Source organism: Sardina pilchardus, chromosome 20, assembly GCF_963854185.1.
Source record: "Sardina pilchardus chromosome 20, fSarPil1.1, whole genome shotgun sequence".
NCBI lineage: Eukaryota > Metazoa > Chordata > Actinopteri > Clupeiformes > Clupeidae > Sardina > Sardina pilchardus.
Genome location: NC_085013.1, coordinates 6,319,968 through 6,347,287, shown reverse-complemented (window position 1 = coordinate 6,347,287; position 27,320 = coordinate 6,319,968). Strand labels below are relative to the sequence as shown.

The following is a 27,320-nucleotide window of genomic DNA, read 5'->3' as shown; positions in this document are numbered from 1 at the left end:
GAATGTGAGCCAAATAAAAGTAGCCAGGAACAGTTTGTTTGTCAGTTGGTTTTGACTGAGGAGTAAAATGAAAAGACCCATCAGCTTGAAGATGATATAAGATGAGGTTATGTAAAATGGGATGGAAAGTTGGAAAGAAACATGGTGTAATTCCATTGAGACAGGTGTGATTGTTTGTGCTCAGACCCAGGATGCTGGTCTTTGAAGCGTGAGTGGATCATTGGAGCAGGGGGAAACCAGGGAGAAATCATTAGCAGTGAGGTGATCCGAGATGGAGAGGAAACCAAGTGAGGAACGCCACTGAATGTGAGGCTGTCACAGAACCTTCGAAACGTCACAAACCAAATAGAAAAACTGAGAGTGGGAGTCACCTGGTGTGCAGACCTTCCTTCCCTTTTTGGTACTCTTGTACGGGGTTCTGCACCCATCCAATATGGGCCTGGGTTGTGCGTGGCCTTACATTGTTTCTTCATGTCACAGTAGCCTACATACCACAGTCGGTCAGACCCATCAGGCCCGTGTAGTTGTATGGGTGAGTTAGAACTAGTACTGAGTGATGTTTCCTCTGACCCTGCCCACAGGAACACTGTGGTTGCCTGGATACACAACTGCAGCCATAGCTCAATGACTTCACCGGGTGGCTGCCTGTGTGGGTCTATTGTTTTAGCGCTGACTCTCTGAAGATGATCGACAGACCGCAGGAATGCGTGGATACACACACACACACACACACACACACACACACACACTATTAATGGACACTGAGAGTGCATTTCCACAAGTATGACACTAGAGAGGAAAAAAGTTCGACTTCTCCGATGAATCCCTGGGAATGAACGCCATTCTTGGGTCTGAATGCAGGGGGAAAAAAGTCCATTACGGCATCCCGGGATATTATTAAACTTTCCACTGCGGATGATGGATGGACACCTGGAAGCCTCGGGCTGTTTCCGTATTTTGCATGTAAGCATTTTTCCACCTCAGCCAAACCGTTGATTGTGACTCATGGTGGGCACCAATAAACACCACGGCTGCCCTTGTGCGACCATGTGCTTGCAATTGCAACAGTGTTACCGCTACCAACAGGGCGAAAACCGGTTCAGCTGAGGAATGGATAACAACGGCCAGAAGAAGAGCCCGAGGCCTGAACGCCTCTCACTCTCACTTCACATTTCTCCCGTTTCTCGTGGAGGAGTATTTCTGCAGGGGGCCGGACGGAGCCAACAGGTTTCGCTGCGCCGCACCGAAACCGGAAAAAAAACAAATAACGAAGAGGCGGGAGAGAGGCGCAGCTGCGAGCTTCTGCCGTGATGACATCACTGTCACTTCCTGTTTTATGTGTTCCTCGCTTGGAGCGGCGCTCCTCGAGTAGATCGAGTCCAGACTCTGGTGGCTGCCAGCTCGTGGGGGCTCTCACTGCGCTCCTATTGGAGAAACGCGAACCATTAAAAAAAAAAGAGTCTAATAAAGCCATCTTGACTTCTCTTCACAGGCTCTGGTGTGTGGTAGCCAACTAAACCCTCGGCCTCGGCAGAACCGTCTCAATGTCAGCGTCATCATCACCGTTCGGTGTCGTCCTCATCTTGCCAAACATCTGCTCTCTCTTTGCTGTTCTTCTTGTGTCTGCACTCTCAACCTCTTTATCCAGCCTTTTTTGTCCCCAGTCCCATAATGGTTGTGACAACACGTTGATAAGAAAAAAACTGAAATCTGCTCTTCAAATGTGATACAGTGTGTGTGTGATACAGGCTCACATGGTTATGGTAACGGTAATGGTCTTTCAGCAACAGACCATTTCCAGAAAACTCCAGAGAGTGCCTTTTGATCCTGAAAGGGCCAGAAGAAAGGAAACACTTTCCAGATTATCTGTATGTCCACACACACGGCTCGGTCCTCACTTGACCCCCCGTGTCTGAAAACAGTGTTGACTATTGACCTCAGCGGGCCACATCACGTCACGTGGCTGATGGGAATTCTCTTGCGGTCTGTTCTCATCCCATTTAATCCAATCGCTTCTCAGACGCCAAGGGGGGGAATCAACGCTGTTTTGCATGTGAAAAGGGACTGTGTGCCACCGGGTGATTAAAGGGGGCACGGTGTGCCACCCAAACGCTGGCTCTCGAGGGCCTTGGCAGCGTGACTGGCGCACTGATGTTCATAGCCTCCCATTCTGCCCCCAGATTAACATATAATTATCCAGTGCAGGTGGCGCCTGCAGATGTGTGTGAGTGTGTGTGTGTGTGTGTGTGTGTGTGTGTGTGTGTGTGTGTGTGTGTGTGTGTGTCTGTGTCTGTGCGCGTGTGTATGCGTGCGTGGGTGTGTGTGTGTGTATGTGAGTGATGAGCTGAGCAATGGAGCAGCCTGACAGCCATCCTTACCACACATGCCTGGAGCTATACTCCATCCTCAGCCACATCCAGGTGCAGGATAATGTGACTCGGCTATCCTCCACTTCTCCTCTGCCCTTTCATCTTCACTCCCCCCCCCCCCCCCCCACCCCCGCCTTGCGTCTGTGTGTGCTGTGCGTCTGTGTGTGCAGTGCGTGACTATGTTTGGTTCCATATAGGCCTACATATAGCCTATGGGTGCGCTGCGTATAGAAATACAACACCGGCCCACTGGACTCAGGGATATCCTTATTGAAACTTTGGACTTGTTGAGCGGGGGAGAGGGGACAGCTGCAACCTTGGCGTGGACCTCAGACAGGCCGAGGAAAAACAAGACTTATCCGCTGGTCGAGATACAGCTTGTCTGACAGACACATGCCTCTCTCCCTGATAGTGCTGCCAAGACAAGCAACAATCCAGTCACCCCTCACTGAGTTTTGGCCGACCCATCAAGACACCTACTGTTACTGAGTTGTCTGGGGAAGCAGAATTCAGCGTTTTGCTGACATTACATCAACGCTATGTGGACACAGATCAATCCCAGTCGCAGTCGGATGTGAACACGGCACACTTATCGCTGTGGCTCATTTGAAGTGCAGTGAACACTTGCCTTTTAGGACTGGTTGGTGTTTGACATCTCACGTGCAGACAATCCTAATCATTATCATTATCATCACACCTGGCAAAGCGCAAACTCTTCAGGTGAACCCGTGTGACCTTTCCTCTTCACCAGCGGCACTGCATGAATCACCATGGTAATAATGTGACCTTTGTTTAAACCTTCACTGATTTAGAGGTACAGGGAGTGAGAGGAAACTCTATATAAATCTCCAATGGAACATATGCACCGCATGAAAAATATATTATTCACAAAGTTCCACACATGAATGCTCAGACAGACACACACACACACTCTCTCTCTCTCTTATTCTCTCTCTCACTCTCACACACACGCACACAGACACACACACACACACACACAGACAGACACGCAAAAACACATTATACTTATACATACCCATGTTTACACACACATTATATGAGCATAATGACAAACACACACATCCTGTGAAGATCTGTGTAAAAAGTTATACATAACATAAAATCTCCATTAAAAGTGGTATTTGCCCAGAGATGAGTTTTAATCTGCTCTAATCTCCTTTTGCTCGCTCCACTTCCTGTTCTGACTGTTTACTGCCCTATTTGTTTACATCCCTCATGTTTACAACGGCATCCCTGTTTCTAACACTAATTCAGTCCAGGTCTTTTCCACTCTCCCTCTCATAACAGTCTACACATTGCCACATGCTCAATTCATCCTCACTTTTTACTGCTGCAGAGTTTTCTCCGAGTGGACCTTCCCTTTCATCCTTTTGCCATCCCCAAAACATTCACTTTCCAAACAGATAACAGTTCAGATAAAAGGTCATATGGAAGCCATTGCATATTTTGTCCTTCCCAAAAGGCGTGAGTAAATTGGAGAGGAAGGAATGGACGTGCCTTCTTCGTTGACGTCCAAAGAGTGACATCACAGTGGGACGAGGATCTCCACCCTCTGACCTCAGACGCATGTCCAAAGAGGACGTCAACCGGGGACGCGTGGAGATGGCGACGGAGCCGAGGGAGCGAGGGAGGGAGGAAATGATGGAGTGATGGAGGAGTAGAAAGAGTCTGTGGGGAGGGAAGGGAGGGACTGATGGAGAGAGAGAGAGAGAGAGAGAGAGAGAGGGAGGCTACAGGGAGGGGCGGGTCTGTAGTATGAAAAGGAATGTGGAGTGTAGGATATGGACATATAAGGACTGGAGCCCCTGCTGAACTTCGTTGGTACAGAAAGGCTGTATGTCACAGGTTCACTTCCCCAGGGGCAAATGAAAGGGTGAAGTGCATCGAGTACATTGTGAGAGAGAGAAAACAAAACCTAAAATGTCAACCACACAAAAAATCAGTCAAGAGGAGGATGATTTATAACGCTTGACATCACCGACATGAAACTCAAGAGCAATCAGCATCATGGGACTGCAGAAGTGGGAGTAGCCATAAAAGTATTCAAGCAAAGAAGCCATTTACAGCCTTGTAATTTAAAGAGAATTTGATGAATAGCGACCAATATAAAAAGAATCAATGTTTTGGTCTCAATGATCATATTTGTTGTAATGATATATAACATGCTATACTTTGCTTTACATAGTCAGTCTGGTTTATATGATACTGATGATATTCCCAGACATGCCAGCATCTTTACACCAATGTCACGGTTCTATACTTCCACTGTATTGAGTCTGATTGGTTTTCCAGCCTGAGAGAGAGAGAGAGAGAGAGAGAGAGAGAGAGAGAGAGAGCGAGGAAGTAAGGTGGGCAAGAGAATAAAGTGACCACTCCAGGCTTGGCTAACATATACACAGGCTTCTTATTAATGATTAACCACAAACCCTAATGTTTCAGGCTCATGACTTTATCATCGCCATGACTTTATTATCATCTTTCTGGGGGCAGAAGAGAACTTTCTTGTGGGGGGTTTACAGGGTCGTAGTGCATTAGCTAGCGCTGGTCCCCCTTGGATTGGCAGACGGCGGTCAGCCAGTCATTCACAGGAAGGAATTCTTCAGTGGTCTGAAAATGTTCCCACACAAACCCCCGACACGCCTGGCCAGATCCTATTCCTCCCCACACCCCCTCATCCCCCCCAAATTTGGCTTGGGAAAACATTTTCTTTTTCTGCTCCCTCTCTCTCTCTTTTCCCTGCCTTTCTGTGGATGCCGAGCAGATCAGTGTTTGTATTTTAGACTGGTGGTTACCATGGTGACAGCCGGTTCTCAGACACCCTCCATTCTTGTATATTTACATAATCCTCTTTGAAAATTTCTCTTACAGTAATATCATACTCACAATAATCTTCATCTGCATACTTCCAACATTTTGTCCGTGAATAGTTTCAGGTTTCCCAGTTAACCGCTGACCCTTGGTCGCCTGAGGTTAACAGCAGGACTTTGAGGACAGTGGAGGTTGTTCTCTTGTGTTGAACGATGACAGGAGCCTTTGAGGCTCCCCAGAGTCACCGTATGATTATCACTTGATGATTCAATGCCAGGTTAGCCACAGAGAGCTAATACTCCATGGGCTCCAGAAGGGTCTAAATGGAGACCATACGGTACAGTAAACAAGCAGAGAGAGAGAGAAAAAAAGGGGAACGCACACACCCAATCAGGAAATAGGCATTGTGGTTCTCCTAATAGCATGGAATGTTGTTTGCAGTACAACAGTCTTTCCTTGGTAACAGTCTTTGAGGATGTCGTGCTATTGATTAGCGAATGGTGAAACAACATTATCTTGGGGATTAGCTTTTGCTGTGGCGTGTGCAATGAGACCAGGACCAGGTAGCTATCCATTGCATAGTGTGGCAAGTTCAGGAGAGGTTCACAGGCTTTTAATCATAATAGTTACTTATTACTATAGAGACTCCCTCAAGCTTAAATCAAATGAATGCCATGATATTAATTTTCTAACTTGGGCCTTGGCTGCTTCTGAGCTTCCTGTCGGAGCTGCTGGTGTTTTTTGAAGCTCAAGGCTCTAATAGGGGCCGAACGTTGGAAATATAGCGGCCTTACAGGAGCCACATCAAACCAGCGTCTCTCGAGCGCTTCTGGATGCAAAATGATGATTTCCGTATGTGGAGCGCCAAGAAAGCAGGGGGAAAAGACACTTTCTTGGACGCCGGACAGGGAGGCGAAACTCAAATGGGAGCAATTGGTTGAATCTGCTGGGAAGCCAGAGCGGTCTGTAGATTGTCAGAGCCGAAGACAAACGAGCGCGGCAAAGTGTGTGGAGAGAGGATGGTCGCGGCGTAGACCTCGCTCGCCTTCACCTTCTTCATTATCACGTCATTACGCCGTAAAACTGCACTCTCGCTACCACCATGCTGATTTTATTAGCCCTAATGCCTTAATGAGACCAGACTTTTGTGAGGGGGGATGAACAGCAACTGAGAAAAGTAGGCCCTCGATCCAGACCACCAGTACCTGCAGGTATTGCAGACTCTTCCCAGAGTCCTGCTTTTTTTAGAAAAGAAGAGAAGAAAAAAACCCGCCATCTTTTATGGTGCCATTCGCAGGCAAGCTTCAGTCCGACTCTTGACTGTGGAAAGTTTCAGCCGGATAAAACAAAAGCCAAGTGCTCTCTCCAGCACAGCACACTGGGCAGCTGGACCTGATTGCAGCTCAAAACCTAATAGCCTGACGAAAGGGAACTGATTGAAGGAGGTGACTGGCTTGAGACTGCTCAGCTCAGCTCAGCTGCCTTCTAAAAAACGTAATTGAAGCCAATTTTGCTGAAAAGTTGCCTCCACATCTGCATTCATGTTTACTCCATCCACAGGCTGTATCCCAAACGACACGATCCCTTAGCACACACTGAAACAGGTTTTCATCGTCTTTCCATTGATTAGTTGTGCACAGGTGTGAAGATGACATTACAACATACAGTATGCACAAATGCAGGAACGTTTACACTCATCAGATCGAGGTGAGGAGATAAAAGGAAATTTAAAAAAAGCAATAAATTCTCTCGTCAAAGAAAAGGGTGCGGGACAAATATCAAAATGAACCGCTCTGTGTGAAACAGAGAAATGGGGCTATTTGAGAATTTGTGTTTATTTGTGTTTATTTTGCTGTTAGAGAACTGCAACACCCCTCTACAGCAGCTGTCATTGAATAGGAACTACTGGGCAAAGTTAGTTCCCGCAGTCACTTATTGTCCCTTTTTCATGGGTCTATTTTTGTCCACCCATAATGGACAAGCATGTCCTTATTGTTCTCATCCAGGACGAAGGATGTCTAATTGACCAGAGTTTTCTGCTGATGCTGGCCAGACCTGGTTCCTGTTTTGATGAGTTGACAATCTGCACAAACTCTCAAACTCGTCCTTAAGATAACACGAGCAGCAAGTAGGAATAGTCACAAACTCCAGTTCCTCTCGTCCAGCCCTCGATGGTGCCCTGCCCTGCACTTGATCCTCTCTGACCGAAAAGGCCTTGACCGTCGGAAGCACTCGCATTAGCCAAATCTCGAGAATCAGCCGGCCTTTCAGTACTGTAGTGCAGCAAGTCAAATGACGCAATGTGTCATGGGTTGTGGCTGTTTTTCTTTTCCAAGTTTGTTTACCATGGCAGCCATTCACGAGATGCCAAACCTCCCCTTGTGTTGTATGCGCTAATACCTCCATTTTTCTCATATTAGAAATAGAGGAGAAAAAAAAGCAAAACAGAAGGTGCTATACTGCTGGGCAATAAAGACTAACTCAGAAGCCTGGAAATGCTGAGCTGTTAAGAAGGGCATGCTGTAACCGATTCCTACAATAAAAACAGTGCGCCGAGCTAAAATGCACCCAGTCGTTAACACACAGTTGACTCTCTGCCATTTTGGCCTTAAAATGTCTACAGATCGAATGAAAAAAGAAAGAAAGAAAGAAAGTAAGAAAGAAAAAACAGCAATTGCTTCTCCGGCTCTCTCTTGGCCGCTTTGATATACTGCTCCTTTTCCGCTGTCTAACCCGTGTCAAAGCAGAGCACTTTTTTCCCCCCAATACGAAGCTCGTCTGTCTCATCTATCTCTCATCCACGCTCACTGGTGTATAACCCATCCCCCTATAATAAAAAAGAGACAAGAGTCTCTAGTTTTAAAATGGCTATTATTCTATACTGCCGAGTGCAGAGTACAGTTTATTTTAATGGGTATAACAGTAGTCTCTGAGGGCAGATCCTACTGTCTGTCCTTCCTCCAGACCCTTTGGCTTCCCTTTGTCCTGCTTATGACATAACAGTCCCACTCAGGGCCAGCAGCGTTAGATAACAGGGAGAAAGAGAGGGTGAGGGAGAGAGAGAGAGAGAGAGAGAGACCTCAGCAGGGAGAGGTGGCGGTCATGTTTGCACTCACTCAGAGGCTCGGGATCGAGAGCTGCCAAGCCCACAGACGTCTTGGAGGTTGCAAGCTGTTTATTTCAGTGCTCATATGGTTTACTGGACTTTGGGGTGATCAAGATGTCCAAGCCCTGAGTGAGTGAAAAAAAAAATTAAAGTGGTTTTTGACTTTGAAGGATGAGTCAGTTCCATACGCGAGCTACCGTAAAAGAAGCAAACGTAAAGGGCTGTTCACACCAGTAGCGATTATCATAAAGACAACTCTAACTGTAGTGATGCAACCATAATGACCAAAGATAAGGATATACTGATGTTGATGAATGGGATGTTCAGAATTCTGATTGGCTGTCACTCTTTTTTATTGTTCTTAAAATCGCTCTGAAAGTGATCCCCAACGATATTGCTCATCATGCTATTATACCACTATAAGATAAGATAAGACAAGGCTTTATTTGATCCCACACCATGGAAATGTACTTCATTACAACAGCTGGGGAGGATGGATCCATATTTGTTGCACTGTTTATCCCGTTATTGTTATGGACCGCGTTTCCCAGATTCGTATAAGCAGCTATTAAGTGCTAAGAACTTCTTAGGAGCGTTCTTAGAACGTTCTTAGAGCACTCCTAAGAACTTCTTAGCACTTACTGTAGGAGCTTCTTAACGAATCTGAGAAACCCGGCCATGGTTTATTCTGGGTGTGGACTGCTCTTTATGGAACCCTCATATCCACAGATAACAACCGTGCCCTTCATGCAACACAAGGTTGACTCCAACATGTCTGTGTGTCAGTGACAGCCCACTGAACTATGAGATCCCCAGCCTGAAACCTCACAGACCATCACTGTTGCACTCAGCCATATGTTTAGATGTTATAACCTCCACTCTACTGGATCAACAAATACCCCAGCAAAGAGGCTGGAGGAACTAGGTGTATGATTTCTACATTGAAGAAGGTAACAGGCAGCATCTTTTCTAATTGGAGAGGATGAGTACTGATGCGGATAAGAACTCGGTGTAACATCAAGAGCTACAACGCTTACTCTGTGACCTCGCAGATTCCCATGGAAAGGCAGACATTTGGTGTTATGTTGCCTAGTGAGAGAGAGGGGCCGTTATAGTGCATCCCGTCACTGCGCGAGGCAGGCGTTGCCTTTAGGGCAGTTGCTTTCTGGCAGAGCCGCTGCTTATGGGACTGATTATGTCTCCACCACACACACACACATGTGCCTGACCACCATCCTGACAGATTGAACACACTCACATGCCACACACACAGAGAGTTTCATGCTGTGCAATCACGTTATTGCCTATGATGTTAATTAAATTGTCGGGCACTGTCTTGCACGTGCTTCCTCGTTTTCCTGCACATCACAGCGTGCCGCTGAATCATTTTTGTGACGCTCTACTGTACGATACATCCATGCAAAAGTGCTTATTCAAACCTGACAACAATATACTGTCATGGCCCTTCATATAGCAGCAGGGAAAACAAAAGCAGTACAACGTCCATATTTCATCTGACACATAAGCAGCGTGCAAAGGTGAAGCATACGTCCCATTTATTTACAATGGCTGTTTCTTTGGCTTCCATGGTTACCATTCCTAGGAAATCAGCCCCATTCCCCAGACTATCTGTGGCTGTCTGTCTCCTTCGCTGGGTTCCAGCTGGCACGGCGTGCATCTGACTCTCCTTCCAGGGTTTAGGGGTAACTTGGCTTTGGTCTGGATGGAAGTCATCATGTGAACGTCGTCTGATTCACTAGTGCATGTAGCTAATTTTTCACCGATCCCCCCCCCCCCGACTTATGTTCTCAGACGCACCGGTCCCAGCACAGTGTGTGGTGAGAAAGTGGAGGCCTCGGGGCCGCTTTCGCAGATCGGGTCAATAATATTGTCGCTTTCCTCTCCCGGCGTTTCTGTGATTCATGACAGGCCTGGTTGTTACACGGAACAGAGCTGGATCCAGACTGACGGGCTGTGTTTGGACTTCTTCTCTAGTGTTACATGCCTTGGATTAAAAGCCAGGGCGTGCGGGATTTATAGACTATGCGAAACATAATTTGCCGTCGCCAACGCACAAAGAGGGACCTGTGTTTTTACGGCCTCCTCCACTCCACGCCTGAAAGCCTTCAGTATGAATGACAGCAGCCTTTGCCTCGTATGTTTTCTTTTCTCTTCCTCTCTTTCTTTTTCTTCCTCTCTTTCTTTGCCCCACACTGGCTTCTGACTTCTACTGGAAGCCAAAGTATTGCCGCCACATTCAGTCATGGCACCGGTTGACTTCAATGGGAAACTATTTGAATGCACGTCTACCTCCCACTGCTGATTGCAGACACTCTTTGTTCGCAAATGGCTCCACGTCATGCCGATTTTGGTCAGGTCCTGGGAGGTGATGATTGCTCAACGACTGCACGACTGCTCCTCCTGCCATTGTTCTTTCTCTGTTGGGCTGTCTTAAAGGATGGAGTTCAACAACATGGCTAACCTGCACAATAAAAACATTGCATCATGCATGTAACATCACAGTCAGAGAGAACTGTGTGACGCAACACATATTTGGACCGTGTATAATTTAACAAAGAACACGTTTTAGAGAAAAGCAAAACATCCCCTTGATAAATTCTTTCATTAGCGTATCAAATCAACTTCTAGTGCATTACTTCAAATTGAATCCATTCAAGCAACAGTTCTCACAGCTGGGAAGCAGTTTATGGCAATATAATGGTAACAGACACAATTTCAAGCTGTGTTTATTCCATACCTACGAGGCAACTGATTACGACACACAAATCAGTTAAAACCGGAGTAATGTGAACTCTTGAATAAATGCAGTGTGCAACAACGCTGATCTGCCTTGTCACACACCCTCCCATTAATCCGTGATCGCAAGCCACACCGCATCAGACCCAAACAAAAGCACTCAAAGGTAAACAGATGACGCCATCTGCAGCCGCAGGGCTGACTCCAGGCATACGAGCCGAGATGAGCCATCACAGACCTCCTCTCTGTGCAAGCGCTCTCCCTGAGAGCTGCCTGCCATCAGTTGTCATCTGAGTCACTGTCACTCAAACTCAAAAGCTTCCTACCATGGCAACATAATGTTGCCACTCCCTAAACAGAGAAAACACAGATAGACACACACATATACATACTGTACATGCATCATACAGCAGCAAGAGAGCATCTAATCACGCATAGGATATGTGGAGAATCATTCTTTAGATCTTGTGAGGTGTAGTAGGCCTACCCATGATGGCCCATTCTGCTGCAAAGCACTGAAGGTAATAGTTCATCTAAGGACTGGCTGTCTCTCCACCTCCAGAGACAGTCATCCTTCCATCATCAACCAGCTGACAAGTCTTGAACTGCACTGCTGACACATCTTCTCAGCAAGTGCATGGGAATGCCCACCTCCTTGTGACCTGCAAGAACAACAGAGAGCGTAGAGTAGCGTTTTCGAAATAACTTGCGTTTTAGAATCACAAATCACACCAAAAGCAGACTTTAAGGCTCTCATCGAGATGATGCAATGAAGGGCAAGCTAAGGAGTGCACATGGTGATGATAGAACCAGATGTTGACGTCTAAGGAGGACTTGGACATACTTTCCGTGAAACATTTTTCCATAACATATCCCGCATCTAATAATCACACCAGAGCGGCATGGCTGGGCAGTTTATTTTCACCAAGAAGGACAGGGACGGTAGTTTTGTGAGTCTGCAGTCCACACACAATAGAATCCTTTTTGGCCACCAAAACAGCTACGACGTCCACGAAGGGGAATGAAAAATCGACGCGCTCAGCAAATGGATCCTTTTGATGTGAACATTCAAACTACAGAGAGCGCTGGCGGGCGGGATGTGTTAGTTTTGGAGGGGCTTGTATTTACAGTAGTTGATGCTAATGTCAAAAACACAAAGGCATCTGGGGACTATTAGCCCTGCAGTAAATCTAGCCGTTCTTTCACTGCAATTTCAACAGGGAACATGCCTTTGCTCCATTACTCAGATCAGGGCACGCATAATCTAGGTGCTGTAGGAGGGGGAACTCATGTTTTAAGGAAAGTGAATTACTGTTGGTCTTCTTAATTCAGTACTAGGCTACTTCATTCACAGCAGCGTACACACAGTAGGCTTAATTCTCGTCTGGAAATGAGCATGATGAGTGAAATGAGTCAATAAGAAACGGCTCCGTTCCGCCCCGTTTGCCACTTAAAACCACTACTCATTACAGACTCTATGATGGGGTTTGTCTACGTCCAAAAAAAAAAAGATGACTGATGAGATAATTACATGTTTGCAGAAGATCTCACAGGCTTTCAGTCATGTTAGCCATGTGTTAGCCACATTCACGTGCCAGCTAATGAGTTTCATCCCTTGCCATTAAATCTTCAAAGGCATCACTTTTTTGATTGAGAGGTCAAGGGTAAGCATGACTCACACTGAATTGAAGCTAACCAGAAGCTAGAATGAATGTTTTTGGCTAACCAGATAATTGATAGCTAGCTGTCAGCTCATATGTGATTTATGAAAGTGTCAACAAGATAAGAGTACGTGTTCCTTCAAAGAGGGATACTTTCTGCCAAATGCGATGAAAAAAAGATGTGCTGGAACTCAACAATGCACCATTCGGAAAGTTGTTCCTGCAAAATAACCTCAACCATCATGTCATTTTGGACTGTATGAATGCACCATTTGTATAGCCTTGCTATTGTATACTAAACGGCCCATGTTTTCCTCTGTCTAAAGTTGTTAGGTGTGCCTTTTAATCCTTTTCAGCACCTAGCCCTCCAAAGCTCTCTGTGGCAGTTCTTTTTCCTTTCTTCTCACTAACTCTCTCTCTCCTCTCTCTCGTGCTTTCTCTTGTTCTCTCGCTTTCTCTCACTTCTATGTAGTCATCAGCAGTTGCTGAGAGGGTTGTGGAAATGAAAAATGTCTCCACTGGAGATGTTTTGTTTGTTCACTGCCTCTCTACAGCCTTCCAAGTCAAGACCGTTTAGTGTGTGACACTTGGATGTCTATGCATATGGCAGGCAGCACCGCTCACAGCGAGAAAGGGAGGGGGATGAAAGAAACAGTGAGTGTGAGTGAATGAGAGAGAGAGAGTGTGTGTGTGTGTGTGTGTGTGTGTGTGTGTGTGTGTGTGTGTGTGTGTGAAAGAAGTGAGAGAAAGAGAGAGAGAAATTAAGAACATTGCCCCCATCACCCGGCTCTTTCAAATCACATCAAAAGAGTTTTATCTGTGCTGAGTTAGTGGAAGAGTCATCAGGCCCATGTGCTGTTTCACTTCCTGTTTTTTCTACCCATTCTTTCCTCTCGTCGTTGCCATAGCACAGAATGAAAACTCTGAAAAACAATTACTCGTTACCATGGAAACGTGCATTTTAAGCTGTTTTTGTTTACTCCATAGAAATACTTGTGCATCGGCCAAGGCAGTGGCGAACTACAAATTGTCCTTAACTAAAAGCTTTTGGGAATAATGAACGTGATTTTGTGCCCAAATCTGGTTCATAATGCCATGAAACTTTCATTAAACTTTTATTTCTTCTGTTGTGCTGTTGTTTTCAGGCTCAGAACTCAAAGGTGGTTTTATTTGGGTGCCCAAGTTCTCCACATGAATGCACAAACAAACAAAGCATGCTAGTATACTGAAATTTGCATGCATCCAAATCTTTGAGTCTTGGTGCATGTCTGCAGCCCATGTTCAACTCTAATTGTGGCAGGTGGTTCCTCTGAAGTTGTGTCATTATTTCCTTTAGAGTGAATGGAGGATATGCATGCCCTCAAAGCATGCACCGCTAACACTAACACACACCCTCCTACTGATGATGTGATAACAGGATCTGCAAACACTGACACACAACATACACAGGCCACACAAACACGCAATATAAACACATAGAAATACATGTCCGCATGCACACACACACACACACACACACACACACACACACACACACACTCATTCACACACACGCACACACCTTTTCTCAGGAGTCACAGTTACCTCAACACTCACTCGTCTCCAAGTCAAACAACATTTGTTGCCATCAAACCAAAAAATCTGTTGTCAAAGTGGTGATAAATGCCAAGGTAAGATCAGTGCAAAGCCCAACTAAACCACATAAAAAGCCTTGCCAAAGAGGAGACGTAAGTGTGAATTATAATTGATTCCAAGACATCTGTTAATCAAGGTCAATACAAAGACGTTGGACTGCCAAGGTCAAAGCGAGGCCATAACCGGCTAAATAGTTAAAAAATGTCATGGACGATGGGTAAAATTTGCAACAGCATGTTACCATATGGATTTAGTTAGTAACTTATAATGAAGGTTTATGAATAGCACAATGATTGGTTTAATTCATCCCAGAAGTGTCACAACTCCAGACTGTCGAGTTGTCAGTCAACACCAACAACTGTAGCTGTGAGTAAGCAAAGCCACATGTAGCCCCGCTTCTTTCACGCCAGTACATAAAATCAAATGAGCGCAACTATTGGCACGAATGTTTATCAGACGCATCGCTGGCCCCTGCTGAGCTCAAACAAACTCAACCGGGTGCATCTAAACAACATGCAAACCCAATTCCGCAGCGTAGCATTTGTTAATCTGAAGCACTGACGTGTTAATTACCGCTGTGCTTCTAGTCTTCATCAACCTCCACTGTGGGCTGCCCCTGTGAAGGCCCCAAAGGGATAGGTGTTGCACTACACACGGTGGGCGTTAATGTTTACAAGCGTGCGTGATAGCTGTCCTCACCTGCCCCTTATGACTGTGATTGTTGTTTTAATGACCACACTAATAATCATGCCTGTGCTTGTGTGCTTACTACATGCAAGAGGATGTCAAGGCCCCACTGACTAGGCTAGCCAGAACAAACAAAACAATAATGGCAAGTGTTCAGAACATCGTTTATGTGGTAACCGTTATGATGTAAGCATAATGGCTTACTCATGACAGGTGATTGGCATCCCAGATGTCAGTTCAGGAGTGGCAGCTCCATGGTAACAACGCATCACAAGATAACAATGCATATTTTATTTCAGGGAGTGTGTGAATATTCACTCTCTCCCGTGCTCTCTCTCTCTCTTTCTCTTCCTATCACACACACACACTTACACACTTACAGTACACACACATGCAGTCTGCGAGCGAGGAATGCTTTCTTCGGCTCCCATTTCACATTCTTCCTTTTCAGCGAGCCCTGATCCATCACTCTGGCTCTAAACTACCACGGCATAAAGAGTCATAAAAAAATTGCTCAGAGCAATTAAGAAGGAGCAGGATATTGAGAGTCGTGCGAGGGAGCTGTTTTTCTTTCTCTCCTGGTTTTTTTTTCTCTCCTCCCCCTCTCTCCTGTCTGTTCAAACACGGTTGGCATTATCTCATCTCTCCTCATCCCGCTCCACCTCTTCTGCCAGGCCTTTGTTCTACTCCCTTCTCCTTCCTCCGATAGCAGCTGCCCCTTGTTTGGGAGCCCTGAAGCCGTGGCGCGACCGAGTCTGGTGCGGATCAGGTCGAGGTCTGGCCCGACGGTGGCCCGCGTCTTCCGTGCGAGGCATCAGATTAGGCCCCGATTCCGTTCCAGCCACTAGCGGGAATAGGGGATGTTGACATACGGTACATCAGATAACGCGTTTTAAACTCCTCAAGAGGCAGCAGCAGAGGGGAGATGATTGAGGGTGTGATAATTTGCTGGTAGCAAACACAGCGGTTGGCCCTCCGGAGGCTCACTGTCAACCGCAGTCGCATTAAGGCAGAGTGATGGTGCCAGAGACACTTAAGCAAAAAGTCACTGTGCAGCGGCTAATGCCTGCTGGAAGAGCTGAGGACCCATCCATCCCATATAACCTGACTGGACTGGTAGGCAGTGCCCTGGCTGGCGAGCATGGCACAGCGTGGGCATGGGAGATCTAAAGCAGCGAGCTGGGTCTGTGCTGGCACCACGCCCATCGGAGTGAGACATGGACAATGTTGTTCTTCGGCTTAAAAAAAAGGGCACATCAATGGGAAAACGATCAGAGTTTCCATGACCCTCGCCGCAGAGGGGGAGCCGAGGGGTGGCAACAGTTACTGTGGCCATTAGATGGGGATTACGTCTAAAGACTTCCACACAAAGGCCATTCTTCATGAAGTGCTGATCATGACAATCAGCAGCACATGTTGGCAGCATATGCCAAGGGGCACTGGCAGCTTGAAGTGTCTCCATCATGTTTGCTTTAATACTAGAAACAGCACAGCATGAAAGGCAACACAGCAGTGTATATTGTAGCTATCAGATTATATTTTGTTCAGATTAGAACAAAATACTTTAAGACAAGTTATTCTAGTCTGCCATGTTTCTTCAACGTCATGGAGAAATGGATGTGTACTAGGAAATAACTGTAGAAAGTGGCCAGAGAGAATGACATAATACATTATTACATTTCATAATACATTTACATTTACATCTATTGTTTATCTAGTATCAATATCAAAGCGATGGTTCGGAGTAATTTCACCCTAGGGTGACCTTGTTGTTTGTCTTGAGGTCATGATGCAAAGGACCCTATAGGGTGAAATTACTCCAAACCATCACTTTAAAGGAACCGTATGTAGGATTCTGGCCAAAACTGGTATTGCAATCACTTTCAAAATATTGTAGAGTGGTGTATCCCCTCCCCCTCCCCCCTGAGTTGAAGTTGGCAACCCGGATGCCAAAACACTATTGATTTTGTGATCAGTAGATAGGTGGAGGGTGGCGCATCAGGCCAAAACACACAATATGTAAACATCAACATCAGTTGAGGGCTGCAACTCCACTTTTAAATGACAATATCCTGGCCAGACTACTGTTGTCAGTAATATAAGTATTTGAAATGAGCATGACTTCTTATTGTCTAGTGACATATCAGGGCCATTTTATGATTAATTGAAATACATTTCTTACATACGGTTCCTTTAAAGGGTCTACTTTGACACAGGCTATCCATGTTATGCATATGATTACTTACATAAGTAAAGCAACACTGATGTTTATGTTGAGTTCATCCTCCCTTGGGAGCAGTCATTGTCTACAACGAAGTTCAACACTGAAATAAAAAATAAAAATAAAAAATAAAAAAAAATCCTGCACCTTCATGATATTTTTTTTATAAAAGTAATAATCATTTTGTAGACCATTTGAGGTGGTTGAGGATTGAGCGGGGCAGAAATGGCTGAAGTTCAGAGGAAGGACAAATCATGCATCATGGACTATTAGACTGTGTTGATGGCTCATTTATAGCTAAATCTGTGTTTGAGTTGAAGTGGTGTACGTACTGTACATACTTACCATTACTAGAAGTATCGTAGAAATCATCTGCTCTCTCTCTCTCAAGTGAACTGAATGAATTATTTTCTGTTAGGTTATGTGATATGTGTAACATTCTTGACTTTTAGCCATGCTGATTCTAAACAGTGACGAGAAGTGCAATCCAAACACAAACCAGACAGAAGAAATCAGATACATATACAAACTCACTCACATGCTAGTCTCAAAAGAGCTATTTTCCACTTTGCAAATGTATTTATTGTAGTGTTTCCTTTCACAACAGTGAAACAGTATTCGTGTCAGGCAAAGTAGATTGCTGTTTAATTTAATAACAGAGTGGACATAATTACCTTTTCACTCACCACTGCCCCTGTGTCCGCACCTAATCCACAGTAGTTCAATGTGTTTGGTTGTCATGGGGAAACTTCACTCGTAAATGAGTTGGTCACGGAAATCAGCTATCTATTCAGGGGTAATTCAGAGAGGTAAATACACAAGGCCAGATAATGCAAACACACATACACACACACACACACATCCCTCTGTTTCCACAGCATGAAGGGAAGCTCTACTGCAATAAACCCTGTTACGCTGCACTATTCTAACCTAAAGGTGACATATACTGTGTAAACATGCATATGGATCTGTAGGCTACATGTAAATCTATTATCTATATTCACATATTCATGTGACCAGACACTAATCTATTATCTTCTATCAAAATATCTGCTGTATTTACTACCTGTATGAGGCAAATGTGCAGGTCAGAACAACTTTTCTACACAGAACTGCTACTAGACTATTACCACCAGAGTTCGAGACTCACGTGACCAACTAATTGTTTCCTCGCTCCATCATGATCTTTTTTCAACATAATATTTAACTCTTTATTTTCTGGTTCAGTTTAGGTGGGATACCCATACTTCAAAACAGCAGAATTTCAGCCGCATAATGCATGGCAGAGGCGTATCGGTCTAAGTCATATGCATTGTACAGTGTAAATCAGTCATCTGCATGACACCTTGTCTTCAGTGTGAGGAAGGAATTGCAGGAACGCATGGATGGATGGATGGATGGATACCTTTGGCTGCAGCTGTGGGCAGAACGCTTGGCTCAGACTTTGTCAAGGTGGATCGGTGATGACAGGTTTCTAGGAATCTGCAAGAGGGAGATTAAGTGGTCCTGAACTGCCAGGAAATCAGACTGGGAGGAAGGTCCTTCTGGTACCTGTGTGGGGTGATGACAATTTGATGGATGGAGATAAGTGCAAAAAAGTCTTCTGAAAACGATTTGGGAAAAGGTCACTACTTTGAGCTTGGAATTTTGTGGAACCAGACCAATTCTGCAAAGACATTAGAATAAATCACACTTCCACCCTTTAAGCCATGCTAATATGAAATGTATTAGGATGTAGCCTACATTTACCAACATGTGCTCAACATGTGTCTGAAAGACCTGGCCAAGCATAAGCACTCATGTTGTAGCATACTGTAAAGCACCATAGGGTGTTAGTTCACTGCCAAAGGGAAAACGCTGAAAGATTTTCTTAATGTAACTAACCTGACACACAAGTGTAGGCTAACCATTCATATTTCCGTGTAATACGGAAGTTAAGTTGGTCAAGCAGATAACTGTTGACAGTTCCACGTGACGTTGGAAATCCTGTCAGATGTTTTTACTGATAATATAGGCCTCATTTTGACACTCACCGTCTGTGGACTGTCAGGACATAGGCCTATGCATGGTAAATGATACAAAGAATAAGCTCAACACCTGTATTTGCTGAAATCAGGTTTGGGGGGGGAAACTTGTTACTAGACAGCGCAATTGCGACAGTCTGCTAATTATAACGATGTTGGCTATGTTTTAGAAATTCGCGGTATAGTTTTTGTTATTACGGTACACGACACACATTATTAGGAAATAAACCGCAACATTTGATAAGCAAAAGAACGCACGCACGCTCGCATGCACACTCACACAAACACACACGCATGACAGAGAGCCGCACCCTCTTCTCGTCTCTCCGCACATTTCTTAAGCGGTATAAATAGGGGAAGTTCTTCAACATCTGCACAGTGGACAGTGTTGTGACTCGTGCCAGGTAGACCGACTGAGCAGCTCCCAGTAACCAGGAATTTCATTTGAGGATCACACAACACCGCCAACATGCCTAAATGTCCAAAGTGTGCCAAGGAAGTGTATTTTGGTAAGAAAACTTTTTTTTAAAAAAGTTAGTTAAGTTATCAACAACTTAGTGTCGTTAGTCTTGAGTATTGCACCAATTATGCATGGTGGTATTCATTATTAATAAATCGACTGACAGGTAAAGCAACATAATTGTGTGTTAAAAGGACACGTGCTCAAATGTTCTTTGTAGGAAGTATTAAGCAACATGCTCTTGGGCAGGAATTTCCTGTAGTTATTCAAATTGAAAGTCTATTTGCGGTGTAACTGCAGTCATGTACAAATTACTCTATACTCAAATATGTGTTCAGAACTTGTTTATCTATGGAGAGAACATTCCTGTCTGTTAAAAGTAGTTGGTCATGCAACTTTATGCATCTATTGGAAACTCTGCACAAACTTGCCTTTGAATGTTAATTGCGAGGTTATGTCTTTCCAAAAAACAATGTTATGAAGTTGCTTAATGTGCGCATCTCATGGTCCTGACTTGACACGTTGTTTGGCCCAGGTGCACCTGAGAGCTCCATGTAAATTCCAGCATGGGCTCCTGCCTTAGGGCAGAGAGGATAAATACACTGATGGCTGACGAGATGTAATCGTTGCTTCTCCTCTGTGACTGCCAGTTGACCGGTTGCAGACAGAGACTCTTGGGATTTATCGGCATAACTGCATTCATCACATAAGACAGACAGAGGGTGAAGGAGAGAGAGAGAGAAATGGAGAGTGTAAAAAAGAGGGAGGTTTGAAGGAGAGAAAAGAGAAAGAGAGAGAGAGATGGAGGGTGTAGAAAATGAGGAGGCTTTTAGGAGAGAGAGAGAGAGAGAGAGAGAGAGAAAGAGAAATTGAGAGTGTAGAAAAGAGGGAGGTTTGCAGGAGAGAGAGAGAGAGAGATTCTACCTGCTTAAAGTATTTGAACAGAAACTCTTCCCTTTGGCTGAAGGCCATCTTTTTCATTGGTACAATTCCTCAGTCATTGAACTATAACACATCCAGTATCTAATCAATAACATCCTGTAGATTTCCCCTATCTGTTCATATCATATCTAGCTGTCAGATACACACTCCCTCCACAAAAACATGTGTGCTATGAAACCAAAGGGGAGCAGGGAAATTCATTCATCAAGTCGTATCCTCAGTAAGACTGTATGACTAATGTTACCCAAGTGGCTTGCTGACTTCTCTTTCCTAATAGTTTTTACAGCATTGCAAACAAATATTGAGATTCAAAGCTTTGTTAAGGATAAAGAACTCCCAAGCCCCTGTAGTGATGAATGGACACTAGTCTTTTCCTTTTGACTGCCAACTCCTCCTGCTTTCGCATTCAATATGGATGTCCATGATTGCAAAAATGTTGAACTTGAATATTAATCAGTTTGCATCTTGAAATGTCTTTTGACGTATCTGCTCCAAATCGTCTATTGTTGTCAGGGACCCCAGCAAGCTCTTTCTGTAACTGGCCAGGTGCAAATTCACTTATAGGAAAACGGAGGTCCTTCACCATGACAGCAGCAGAGGAGGCTGAGAGTGTAGGATGTTGGAAAAAGAGCTGGTCAGTGCAGAGAGAGAGAGAGAAAGGAAAAGAGAGAAAGACGTGTGCTTGCACAGGAAAGAAAACAGAACAATAATCATCGGCCCTCAGAGGGACTGTATGAGATTCCCGTACGGACAGCTGCAGAGACAGATAGAGACAAGAGAGATGGAGTGAGAAAGAGAGGGAGGAGAAGTCAAAAAGAGAAAGAGAGAGGGAGGGAGAGATGGGGAAGAGAGAGACATACAGAGAGAGAGGGGTGTAAAAGAGGAGACAGGGAAAGGGAGAGAGAGAGAGAAAAGGAGGGAGGAACTGTGGGAGAGGTCAGGGGAAACAATAGCATCTGTGTCTGGTCTAAAGTTCTCCCAGATTCCTCCAGTGATGCTCTGTATAGTGCAGGACAGTGCAAGACAAAAAAAAAAGGTTTTAAAAAAGGCAGAAAAAGACACCCTTACGATCGGTGAGGTAATTGAACAATCAAAGATAATCCGATCAAGATTTTTTTAAGCCACAGACCACGAGAGAAACATCAGCAACCTACTCTAAAAATGTCTCTGAGAGGTTTTATAGTCTGTTGGACCTGGTTCATCCCGCCCTATGAGGGTACTCCGTGTTCCGAGGCAATAGGAGGGGCTCAGCCTTGGAGAACTTCACCAGAACACCAGCGTTCCTCAGACAAACTGTCTATGCAAAGCTCTCTGACAGAATATGTCCGAGATGATGACTGTAGCTGTAAATAAAGTCTGTTGGGAGAGGACCAGACAGTTATACTGATTGCAGTAAAAAAAAAAAAAAAGGTTGCATGATATCATGGGGTTCTGCTTTGCGCTTTACTGATTTAATGTTTTGCATCATTTTTTCGAGTCATACTCGGAGCGTTTCCTCAAAACGCAAACACCGTCGGCCAGAGGGTCGTTAAACTAAGCACCGAGGCCATGTAAAACTTCACTGTCCGTTAAGAAACCACCCCGAAAAACGGTCTCTCTGTACGCTCATTGCAGGGCCGTTTTAGTGCACTGTTCTGCTGGGGTTCATAAGTGTCTGGCCTCTGGCATCGGCGAGATGCGGACGCTCGGCCAAGAAACTCCTTTCATCCTCGCATCCCAAAAGTAGACGTCCACGCGAGCATGTGATTCGGCGTCTCCGAGGTTGTAAAAATAAATAAATAAATAAATGAAAGCCTGAAGCTCATGACCGTATCATGACTCTCCGTTTTTACAAGCGCTGCATGCACCGCTTGCGCAAAAAAAAGGCCGTCCGTCCGTCCTCCTCCAGCTCGACCCATCAGATAAAGACGGTCTTTATCCGTTTTTTTCCCCCCTTAATCCAACAAGGGCGAGAAAGAAAAGGGAGAGTAGGAGGAAGGAGGGAGAGGTCGTCTGCATTCCTGTGGCGATTGTCCGTTTAGCCGGCAAACAGCCTGTGCGTCATGTTCCCTGGGCTTGTCCCAGTGCTAAGTAACAGGGAGGGACAGGGCTAATAGGGAGAAGCAGGCCCATGAGTGTTGGGACTCCCTGGGCCAAGTCCCAGATGCATCATGGAGGCTGTTCTGGGATCAGAGGGGCTTGTAATAGTTTTGCTTTCAGTGACCCTGTGAGAGAGGCGAGGCAAACTGATTGCAACACAGGGAGGATGTGCTGTGGAAACTGTTGCTGCAAAAAAAACTGACGTGTTTGTATGTGTGTGTGTGTGTGTGTGTGTGTGTCTGTGTGTTTACAGCTGAGAGGGTGACATCGCTTGGGAAGGACTGGCACAGGCCCTGTCTGAAGTGTGAGAAGTGCAACAAGACCCTTTCTGCAGGCTCACACGCAGAGGTTGGTAGTACACACACAGACATAGACACATACACATACAGTAGACACAGACACAGACACAGACACAGACACAGACACAGACACAGACACAGACACAGACACAGACATACTCTCACACTCAAATGAACCCACACCCATTTACCTTCATAATTAGCATAAGCCTTTGTTTTGCAACATCAAAGTCTTTAAACTCTCTCTCACACACACACACACACACACACACACACACAAACACACACACATTTTAGAGTCCATTGCTGACTCCATTGTCTCCTGTCCCTTTGTTTCCACAGCATGAAGGGAAGCCCTACTGCAATAAACCCTGTTATGCTGCACTATTCGGACCTAAAGGTGAGCTGCATCTCTAACTGTATCAATGTCTCAAGCCTCTTCACATGCCAGACTTTATTTATTGTGAAACTCTCTCTGTTTTACTCAGAAGAGAATGAGTAGCTGTTTCTGGCTGCTGTTCATGCGTATGGCTGATTTCGCCCCCTTTCTTCTGGGAAATTCAAAGTATCACACACATGCTAACAAAGTGAACACATCAATGGCACAGAATTCCTCCAAAGCCTCTGCGTTAAAAAGGTCTTTATGATGGGTCAAGGGTACGATACTACGCTGTGGTCGTCTGACAGTGATTGTAGTCATGGTAACAGTTTTGTGTACATCAATGCTGTATCTGTGTCAGAACGAGGGGACCGGGACGGGGAGCTCCCTTGCCCGGGGTCCTCCCTCTTCCTGATAAGGCGCCGGAGGTGCAGTGTGTATGTGCTGTAGTGTGTCAGCTTCTCATATCTCACCTTTTTCCCCCTCCTTTTTTTCCTCAGGATTTGGGCGTGGTGGAACTGAGAGCCACACATTCAAATAAACCTTGACTCAGGTAGGATGGTGTTTTATGAGGTCAAACTTCATCTCAAGACTACAACTCAGACCAAAGGGCAGGGTGTGGTTGTTATTGTTGCTGTTAGTTGTACCTTGTGGACACACCTTATATAACTTTAACCTACTTGGAGTCTTGTTGATAAACATTGATATTTAGCTGAGCATTGTGACAAGAGTGCAATGAAAAGTAATGTGTTGTCTTTCTGTGCTTGTAGTTCATCAGCCCCGATGAGCCAACAGTTTCCAAAGATGAAGAAACAACAGCAAAATGAAACCATGATTAATAAAGCAATGTTCGGAAATAATCCATTCCATTTTGGAAATACGAGTGTATATTATTGTTAACATTTGGATTTTATTGTGGTATGATATCACACAACTAATGTTCTGAGGGGTTTCTTTGTTGGTTATTCCTTTTGACTTTTTTTTGTTTTTGTTTTTAAATAAACATCTGGTTTGTAATTTGGATGTACCCTTTTGTCTCCTCTTTGGTTTTTGTTGTCATGGCCTTCAACACCTGACACCTTTATTGTCTAATTCTTCTCTTCTTGAATCATTAGCTATTTTAAAATACACATTAAAATGCTAAAATATCCCAATCCACGTGGTTTACAAACAAATCAACTTCAAACTCTGGCAACTGTCCCAAATCTGCAATTCAATTATGCTAAAAGAAACCAATTTCATTACAGACTTTACACCTCTCTTCAAATAACATTATGAGACACACAAAAGGTCTCTTCATGGATAAGTAGCTTAACCTTGGGTTAACCCGTCACAGTGCAATTCAATTAAGCAAGTCCCTTTTAAGATAGCAAAAGTCATACACCCTGCTGCCTGATGCAACCATGTCATCACATGCATTTTGAAAAAGGCACTGGCTGTTGTAAATGATTGTGCAGTCCCCAGTAAGACTCTCCACACCCTTACTACTGTAACTTGTCTTCACTCTCACATATGCAACAGCTCTAGGGCCTAGTGTACTTTGCCACTGGCCTTGGATGCGCCATATGGGTATGGCTGTGTAAGGTCTTGGCTGTGTCTAAATAACCATATCCTTCCTGCCTGGTGCGGCCACTCCCTGTTCCCGCCCCGGCAGAAACCGCAAGAGCCGCCATGGAGAAAGAACTGGCACAGGATCCCTATTGATGTCACAGGGGCAGCCGTTGCCATGGTTACAGACGTCAACAAGACCCAACAGAGATTTCACCCCGCTCTTGTCACTCTCTCACTCTTTCTCTCTCAGACACACACATGCATTGCACGCACGCACACACACACACACACACACACACACACACACACACACACTACAGTTGACTTGGCTCATTGAACATAGGGCTTTGTTCACACTCAAATCTCTCAGACCAGAGACAGCTGCAAACTATGACAGGAAAAGACCTAGCAGACTCATTGAAAGAAGGGAAAAAGAGGAAGGTCTATTTTTATGCAGGCTTCCTTGGACAGTTTGTTCAAAATGTTTTATAGTTACAGTCACAGAAACTGACTTTATGGCTGAACTAGGATGACTTGGTTTGACACGCTCTACTGGCTCTGAATGGCTTCTCTCCTCCAGAGATCCCTAAATCAAAACACACTCAAATGTCACAAAACGTACTTGAAGTCGTTTATTTCACAAGTATGTTTGTGTCAGGCAACGTGTGAGGGAGAGGTTGTTGATGATACCAGCCAAAGCATGCCTGTGCAGACGAGTCTTAACACACAACTCACACACACACACACACACACACACAGGGATAAAAACCAAGCTGTCTCAACGAGGAGACGCAACACCACTCTTTGCCAGCGCCACGTCTTCATACCACACCTGCAGATCTTCACACCTCATCAGTGATCACACATCGCCTGAGCAACGGGCCAGTATCCAGATAAACTCCATCTTCAAAATACGTTCAGCAGGCTCTCTTGCATTCTTCAAGAACAAACTTGAGAACATGAGAAGTCGAGAACATGGAAGTAGAATAACATGATGGTTCTTGCTGTGAACTCCCCCAAGGAGTTCAAAATATGATTAATGGTGTGGTGCATTTTTAATATAGCAACTAAACTTATATCATAACAGCTTTGAATAACTTCCTAGCATCTGAAGGCTAAGGGCTAAATTCTTTAGATGCCATGGCAAACATTCAACATTACCATATGACCTTAAAAAGCCCTGTCAATCTGTTTCCATGTTTTTTTTTTCTAAAGTCAGTGAAGAGTACTCTACAAAGAGCATGGCAGGCCCTAGAGAAAGAGACGTCAAAAGAATGTGTCTACATTGGCGATGACTCTTTCATGTGGTTCGTATCAGAAGGTGGGAGATGTGCTGTGGTAGCCGTTCCCCCATAGCAAGACAGTGCGGACACAAACGGAGAAAGGAAACATAGATGATGATGATGATGATGATTATAAATCCAGAGTGTGGACCTCTGCGTTCCTGGCTCCAACGATTGGGAAGCACACAGACACTCTTCCCAGTGAAACCTCTAGACTCAATGCTGTCTCCTTGTGGAAGAACAGCATAATGTCCCTTTAAAGTCAGTCAGTCAGGAAATCTTCTACCAGAGAGCTGTCAGGCACCTATTCAAAGCCTTGCCCTTTCTTTGGAATTTCATGATGGTATTGATAAGACTAAGCACCATATTCTGCAGCTGATTCCCAAAAATACCCTGTATGCACTTAACCTGCCGACCACCAAATATAAAACCACTGAAACTTTGCCACAGCTGCAGTGATACTACTAAAACTGATTTATAAAAACAACCTACCACATATATTTATAAAAGACAATCTACCACAGCTTAGACACTTTGGTAGGTTGGTATCTTCATGGATCAAAATAGTTGCATAACACAATTAACCATAGCACATTATATGTGTCTCATCCAGGAGTCGCTGAAGAAAAGATTGCCATCATTCCGAGTCCGCATTCATTCCGCAGGGCGCTTTATGCCCTGCTTATTTTATTATACAAAATCACAAGTGATAAAAAATCAAATGAAAACAAATATTAACTCTGTAGTAAAAAGCATCTGGGATTCATTCCCACTTTCACCATTAGTGTACAAGGCCTTTATGAAAATAGCAATGAGGGTCATTTACACATAATATATCATAAACCTGTCTTCACAAACACTTTGATTGCCTTGGCTGGTTGCATAAGAGAGGGAGCTGGGATATGGAGTAACCAAACAAAAAGAGTAAAAGAAAGTTCAGCTGTGCAGGTAATTTCAACACAATGCCCACAAAGTCTTTTTTATGAAAAAAATCGAAACTATCAAAACCACAATAAAATTATAACAAAAACACTGAGT

At 44.6% G+C, this 27,320-nt stretch overlaps 2 protein-coding genes across 3 annotated transcripts in view; one reads left to right on the top strand and one right to left on the bottom strand.

Annotated features, from left to right (window-relative positions):
• The first annotated feature begins 19,639 nt into the window (after positions 1-19,639).
• crip1 (cysteine-rich protein 1) lies at positions 19,640-24,475 on the top strand. The gene is made up of 5 exons (XM_062523136.1): positions 19,640-19,798; positions 23,024-23,118; positions 23,412-23,469; positions 23,949-24,001; positions 24,219-24,475. The coding sequence occupies exons 1-4, from the start codon at positions 19,759-19,761 to the stop codon at positions 23,987-23,989; spliced, it is 234 nt and encodes a 77-aa protein (XP_062379120.1). The 5' UTR covers positions 19,640-19,758; the 3' UTR covers positions 23,990-24,001; positions 24,219-24,475.
• Positions 24,476-26,929: 2,454 nt separating this feature from the next.
• Positions 26,930-27,320, bottom strand: part of mideasb (mitotic deacetylase associated SANT domain protein b) — a 24,092-nt gene continuing 23,701 nt past the window's right edge. For both annotated transcript variants that reach the window (XM_062522674.1, XM_062522675.1), the window contains exon 13: positions 26,930-27,320. This exon is cut by the window's right edge and continues 2,581 nt beyond it. The gene's annotated coding sequence lies outside the window, so the exon portion shown is untranslated.